The 7,568-nt window shown below is 39.7% G+C and overlaps 1 protein-coding gene across 1 annotated transcript in view; it reads right to left on the reverse strand.

The window, feature by feature from the left end:
* The window catches only part of TMC3 (transmembrane channel like 3), a 28,343-nt gene extending 21,107 nt beyond the window's left edge, over positions 1 to 7,236 (reverse strand). Inside the window, exons 1-5 of the mRNA XM_075575550.1 lie at positions 7,115 to 7,236; positions 6,055 to 6,198; positions 5,529 to 5,604; positions 2,225 to 2,306; positions 104 to 210 (exon numbers count right to left, since the gene is read on the reverse strand). Coding sequence (XP_075431665.1) covers positions 104 to 210; positions 2,225 to 2,306; positions 5,529 to 5,604; positions 6,055 to 6,198; positions 7,115 to 7,218 — 513 coding nt within the window. The 5' untranslated portion in view covers positions 7,219 to 7,236. The remainder of the gene's footprint in view (positions 1 to 103; positions 211 to 2,224; positions 2,307 to 5,528; positions 5,605 to 6,054; positions 6,199 to 7,114) is intronic.
* Between the last annotated feature and the right edge of the window lie 332 nt (positions 7,237 to 7,568).

Genomic DNA, 7,568 nt, shown 5'->3' on the forward strand with positions numbered 1-7,568 from the left:
AAACCTCAATATTTTCTATTTATATAGATCTTTTGCTAGGAAACCACTGGCATTAATCCTCCAGAGCGTTTGTAAAATAGATACAGGACAGAAAAGGTCTTACCTCTGGTAATACAATGAAGGCTCCGGTCATTACAGTAAGGACAATATTGATCCCAAACAACCATCTCAAAAAGATAAAGTAGGAAGCAACGCCAGATCCAAAATGACCTTAAGCAATAGAAGACCATATGTTATGTTCCTTTTAAGCTGTGGGAGACAGGTTTATTAACGTTGGAAGCCTTTAGTAAATATGTTTTTTGAAAGGAAGTGCATTATCCTACATAGAAAATAGAGGACATTCCATCGAATTCCCATGTAGCAGCCATACACCCACGTCTCACACCCTCCCACTACTCATCCATCAATACTAAAGTCCTGGGTCCTTGGTACGCTATTGGGTTGCCTGAATGTCAATGAATTTCCCCCAAAACAATAAACACAAATGTGAAGATTATGCAACTCTGTATTTGCCAGCAATGTTAAGTTCCACTGCTAGCTGGTGCGCATAATAAATTAATTTCAAAAACATAACTAATAACATTAACAATATCTTCTTTTTTTAAACTAACAGCGCCTTGTCCTTTTTTCTGCAGAGACATGTCCTCCACATTGGTGTCTAATGCCACACCTCCCTTCAGGCTTTGGAAGTGGGCAAGAGGGTTTCTCCTCTGATGGTGATGAGGCCACACTTGAAATGGAGAGCGGGAGTGTGGTGACTTGTGAAGGGAGCCGGAAAGCCTCAATGGCCTGCTGGATCACATAAACCAACGCCTTGGTCTGGTTGTGGCTAAAACTCTTTCCCTAGAGGCTTGCCAGGCTTCCCTATGATGCGGTCTCAAATCCCTATGCAGCTTGCAAAGAATTCGGTTGATGGCACTGAATGTATTACAGTGGATAGGCAGCATTTTCTGCTGGTCGCTGATTATAGCATTGTCAACGGACTGGCACCATTGGGATGTGGATGTCTCCGCTTCACCATGTGTTGCAGGTGAAGGTAGTGCCACGGGGTAGTGCAGCAGTTGGCACTGTTCCTGCCATGAATAATGGATTACTTGCACTTCTACTTTTTTTTAATGCGCGTGCGCACTACAATTTTCATTGGGCCTGGTTGGTACCTTCACGGACAACCTGTTTTTGTAAGGAGCATGCACCATACATTTCGCTCTGTGCATGTTTTTGTTAATGCATATTTGCCCTAAAGTGATTAACTCCCATACGTGCTAAAGGCTTGACGATAACACTATGCAAATGATCTGTAGCTTGGATGTTGTTTGTGCATACCATTTGCTTTGCAGATACGATGTTAACTCCGAGAACAACAAGTCTGTTCCTGTTTTAGGCAACGTCACGTTATGAGCTCTGATTTAACAGAACTTTGTGGATTTAGCTCTTTGAGCATTGTGAAAATTAGTACAAACATGATACATATTAGGGCCGCCTAAAACGTGCACAAAACACATTGTCAGGGTTGCCTAGACCTCCTGCCTAGCCATAGCTTCCTTGTCCACTGGGTGTGATGCTGTCTTCTGTTGGCTCTGGGTTCCTCTGTCTGTCTGTCTTCTTGTTGCTCCTGTCTCTGTCCTTATAGCTTGCTTCCTGTCTGTTGGTTTTGCCTTTGCTTGGAAGTCAGACTCCTTATGCACATGCTTCTGATCCTGACCTGTTTTCTGTACCTGTACCTGTATTGAGTCTGTTCACAGTAAAAGCCCTTGCTAGTAATCTGGCTTGTCCCTGTTTGTTCCTGCTTCCCGGTCTCAGTCCCTGCTCCCTGTTCTCAGTCCCTGTCCTGCCCCGCCTGTCCTGTTCCAGTCTCCTCGTTGCCGACCTCTGCTTGTTACCTGACTTCGCTACCTGCCGCCTGCCTCGGACCCCTGCTTGTTTTCTGACGTCGCTACCTGCCGCCTGCCTCGGACCTCTGCTTGTACCTGACTTCGCTACCTGCCGCCTGCCTCGGACCCCTGCTTGTGACCCCTACTACGCTCGTGCTGTTCCGGCCACCGAGATCCTACCCGCCACAGGAGTCTCTCGTGACACACATATTAATAGGCTTTGATACAGAGCACGACTTCAGGAATACAATATGTAACTAATTGCATTCCTACAATCATTATTCTATTGTACGGAATATGGCAAAATACTGTGGTCCCTTTTTTCATTCAATAAAAAACTCTAAGACACTTACTTTCTATCTTTTTTATTCTCATTTCCCAAGGAATAAAGAGGACAACAAAGTTATATGCCAGTCGAGCAAATTTTCTCCAGAGCTGGAAGAAAAATACCGAATATGAATTCTAAATGATATAACACATAACTTTAGACATTTACAATGTCATGCAACATGCTGCATTACTTTGATTGAGTTTGATTTAATAATAAGACAATCAGGACATTTCTGAGAAGATTTTAAAATGCTATTTTGACACTGAAGAACCTTCAGTACTTTATAAAAATGGTTATGATAATTATTAAAGTTTCCTTATGGGACACTTTAGGCTGCGCTTATAGCGACGGCGACGCTTACATACGTCAGGCTATGGTCGCTGGAAAAATCAAATTGAGATGACTTCCAGGGATCGCGACCAAGCCATCACTCTGTCACGCCATCGCGCTTACTATAAGCGACAATGCATTTGTTTTAACACGATGTTGCGTCACTATCACGGTCGCCGGCACTATAAGCGCAGCCTTGGAACTATGTGTCATAGCTACACTTCGCATGAGGGATGAGGATCGGCCGCGTATTTTTCTAACACTCTTTTCTTACCAGCGAAACGTTACATGCCCTCCAGGAATTGTGTTGCTTGCCACCAGCTTCAAATTCTTTAAAAATAAATGACCTTGTGCATTATTACGGTGTTTGTTTAACATTGTGTTCTATATAAACCTGCCACAGCTCCTGTCCCAAAACTCAGAAAGGTTAAACAAATACCTCTATGCATATCAACCAACCAAACGAATCAAAACTGTTTGGTGATCCTGTGTAAAGTAGAAGACATTGGGTCTTTCATTAAACCTTATTGTCAATGCAAAATCTGTAAAGTGTCCAGACATGCCCTCGAGTTTAATGACCAGGCACTATTGTTGCCAGTCTTAAAAAGAAAAGCTGCAGTCAGCATTGGCCAATCAATACCTAATTAGCCGTAGTTGTTGTTGTAATTAACTTATCATTGTAATTAGTAGTAGTTGTGGTACTTAACTGATCACTGTAAAACCAAACCTAACAAGAGAGCAAGTCTTAGGGCTAATCGTGTCAATAGTCCAACTGATTTTGCACTGTTGATGAGTGAACATTGATGTGCATGAAGCTTTGCAGTGGATTACCTTCTGTGCAGTGCAGACCCATCTAGTGGGAAGGCGTCAATTATTGTGCCACAATGTATATATAAAAATATATGTACTTAGTTGAACTTTACAATCTATGGAACACCGTCAGCTATGGTATGTATTTAACTCTTTGAATTCTTACAATGGTTTTATTTATATAACAAATATTTGTAGCCTGTCCTATTGGAGGTCAAAAGGTGTCACCTGGCATAACACCGCTAAGTAAACATGGCCCTTAGTTATTTGAAGGGGATCTGTTAGCATATGCTTTCTACTAGCGTCAATGTATTATTATATTATACTGTACATAGTTTTGCCTCATTTCCACCAGTGCAGTTATGGTCAGGACAAGTTTACCATCAGCAGGGAAATGGTTAAGTGGTATAAACATTGACCACACATATTTCAGAAAGCCTTGCTCAATGATAGGACTTCTGCAGGGATTCACCTGTGCTGAATAAGTGTAGGAAAGATGAGTATTTAGCAAATACAGAAACAGTTCACATTTTCTGAAAACCACAGCTAAAGCAGGCGTGGGATTTTAAATAATAACTACATCATAAATCAACCTTGAAAAGTTAATTATTTTTTACAGTGCTATTTCAGATTTGATTGCGTGACTGACGTCTTTTAATTAAACAAATTTAACGGAGGTTGTTAACTGCACCAGAATCTGCTGGAGTCGGTTCTTTATTTGAAGGCTGTTGTGTATTTGTACAAAGGACCAGTCACTAGGTTAAATTAATGGCAAATAAATTACACTTTGGTATCACTGTAAAAGGCCTGGACTAGCACTGATAAAATATGTTTTCTCCTTCATATTGATATCACGGACAGAAAGTCATAGTTTATTCTGGGTTAATACAGTTATTTTCAATGGGCACAGTAAAAGCTTACTGTTATTGTAACAGACCACAAGTATATTAACCTAGCTAGTCAACCTCAAAATGTCTCAACACACCACAAAATATGATTTTGCATGGTAACTCCTGAAGTGCACGCTCATCTATTCAATTATATATGGTCTCTGATCATTTATTGGTATTATGCTAAAAGGGCTATGAGGTGACTTAGCGCCACTTAGAAAATATGGCCATAAATACTTTTATTTTTTCAGATGATGGCCAGCACCATGTATTCTCATAAATGAAATCGCATATTTTCATGAAGTTTGTTCAGGTTTTGAAATGTAGATTTTCTGCAAAAGGCACCTCATTCAATGATGTTCCCAAATCCTCTGTGAATTCTGGAAAATAAATGTTTCTTAGCTGGATGTAATGTAAACCCGAGTATGGTACACACTGTTCAGAAAGATAGTGCAAATCAAAGAACAATTCCCATATAACCCCAACCATTTACAATAATCCTGGGAGCGAAAGTTACTGTAGTGTGAGATCTTCAAGACACCAACAGAAAAGTTCTCTCTCTCTATTCGTAACAGTTACATCAGAGGGAAAGATAGTCACAGTCTGCTAATGAGTTGCTCTTTGGAGGCTCAGTGCTGGCTTAATTTTAACACTAACTACAAACCTAAACTATTTGGACACTGGGTGTGCATTAGCAAAGATAAAGCATTTCCCTTTCACAACTAGTGAGGCAAGCAACCTATTGGGTTAAGAGGGTTAAATAACAAATTTGCTGCAAAGCCCTTAATCTAATATGGAATGGTGACAGTGTTACTAACTTGGTGAGGTTACTGGAACACCAGTTCTAATAACCTGAATACCTCTTAAGCAATATCTAATAAGCCCACCACATACACCGTGGGGCAATGTTGGCAAGGCAAAGCCACAGACATTTTCTGCAAGTTAACATGTACACCTCATTCCATATATCAGGGGAAGCGAACATGATGGCCTATTCCTCAAGTCAATACTCCATCAATCCAGCGTGACAGGCTGATCTACAGATCTTTCAGTTGTAGACATCTTAGGCTAAGCAGACATTAAATATTGCAATACATGGGTGTTCTATGGATGCCTCTCAATCATATCTCCAAAAGGAGTTGAGTCTTGAGAACAACAGATTCGGGATGTGTGCTTCTATCTGGACCATACGTGATCTCCAATGCAATAATGGTAGCTGAGCCCCCTCCAGCAGACGTCTTTCATGTTATACAGTATGTTTTATTATTGTTTTGAGAAATCAGATGTGTGTCCTACCTCTGCACCAGCTGCTTGATAACCCCTGGTTCTGGTAAGTCTTCCTTCATACTTGACCACAATGTCTTTAGCTTGTCTGTTAAATAGAACCACAGTATATGTTAACCCACGAGATCACCACCTCTCACCTGTTTAACATTAAAACATGGCATTCTTTGTGATCGATCAAACATATCTTATTTAACTCTTGTTGACATAGTGTAGTAATCATACTAGTGATACTACTAACTCTCTCTGTCTGTGACATGAGTCGGAAACCAATACAAATAAGTAATATAGGTTACCAAAGGAAAGACAGAGAGCCAACCCTTCTGTGACTTCAGTTGTCTTTTCACTAAATACCTACTAGTCTTACATACACAGTCACAAAAGCCATTTCACAACATACAGTTGTGTCACTAATGGTTTTAACCATGCATCTGTTATATGCATAAGAAATACATTTATAATAGGCAATTCCTTGCTCAAGTTTTTTCTTCATTAATTTTTTTAAATAAGAAAGAGAATTTGCCCCAAACCAACATACCTGAGTGACTTCAACTTCTGCCTCATTGGCCAAGCTCTGCAACGAATATTTGACACAATCTCCTTTTGGAGTTGTATATTCTGGAAGATTTTTTCCGGGTCATTATTTTCCTCTTTGTCACCATCATCATCTTCGTCTGAATTGCTGCCGGATGATCATGGCAAAAGAAAAATTAAGCACCTTATTTGTTGCAGGATTATCACTGCAGTGGGATGATTCAGTATTGAGTTGTATTCAAATCAAGCAAGGTTAAGCAAAAACATTCCTTTAAAAAATGTAGTTTTGAAAATGTTTGTATCTAATAACAACAATGTGCATGTGTACAAGTTGCATATTCATTTAGATTGATATTTCATAGCAGTACATTGTTTTGTTTTCAATTATTAAGGTTATGTAAATTATCTCATATTCCATTATTTTTTTAATTAAAAATGCATTGTTTTTAATAATATAGCACTGTATAGCCGTAAGGATTTTTTGGTCCCCCCTATAGGTCACACTTGTCCCTCTCCATGGTGCTGAAAGTGACTCTTAATGGCAGTAACAAAGCAATATCTGTGACAGAGATTACTTTTTTGGGCACACTAATAAAACATAAATCCATATACAGCAAATAAAAGGAAGTCTGCAAAAAATATCTATCAATTCTGTGAAGTTTCTAATGTTATAGAATGTGTATTATACTCCAGCCATTGGAAGGGAGGATTTTCTAATTTCCTAAACTATTAGGTTGGAAAGTTTTCGTTTTTTCCCTATGCATTACAAGTGCCAGAGTGATAGTATGGCTTTGCAAATTGAGAAAATTGTATACTATGCTCTGATAAAAAATGAACTGACAGATAAAATACTCAGTTGTTACATTGTTGTCACTGATGTCTACATTAATATTTAACAAACAATGCTAGAAATTGTGTATATATATACACACACACACACACACACACACACACACACACACACACACACACACACACACACACACACACACACACACACACACACACACACACACACACACACACACATAACACACTTAGATAAGAGCAAATGGATATCTCACCTGTGAGGTGGGACTCTGTAGATGCTTGCATTCCTCCTAACACTTTTGTACCTTTTAGCTGATTTGGGAGGTTTCAGTGCAGCAGCTACACTAACTGCTGTCATCGTGGTACATTCCTTCCTCTGTCCTGAGGAACAACTGAGGGCTGTGTATAATAAAGCCCTCTCCTCCTGCCTGATTGCCTGTAACGCCCACCCCTGTGACAGAACTGGGAGCTACTAGCCTGTAATGTCAGGACCAGGAAAACTGCTTCACTCCTGCCTATGTTTTATAGAGCAGTAAAAAACAAACACCTTGTGTAAACAGAACGCACTTTACATGCATGAAGAGAATTAGGGCAGTTTTTTGTTTTTTTTAACTCAACTAAGTTTAAGTCCCATTTTGCAACATATATGGGAGTTACAATAAGAAAATAAGTGCTCATCTATGTAACCCTTCTCTGTGACCTGTAACC

This window comes from Ascaphus truei, chromosome 18 (assembly GCF_040206685.1).
Source record: "Ascaphus truei isolate aAscTru1 chromosome 18, aAscTru1.hap1, whole genome shotgun sequence".
Classification (NCBI taxonomy): domain Eukaryota; kingdom Metazoa; phylum Chordata; class Amphibia; order Anura; family Ascaphidae; genus Ascaphus; species Ascaphus truei.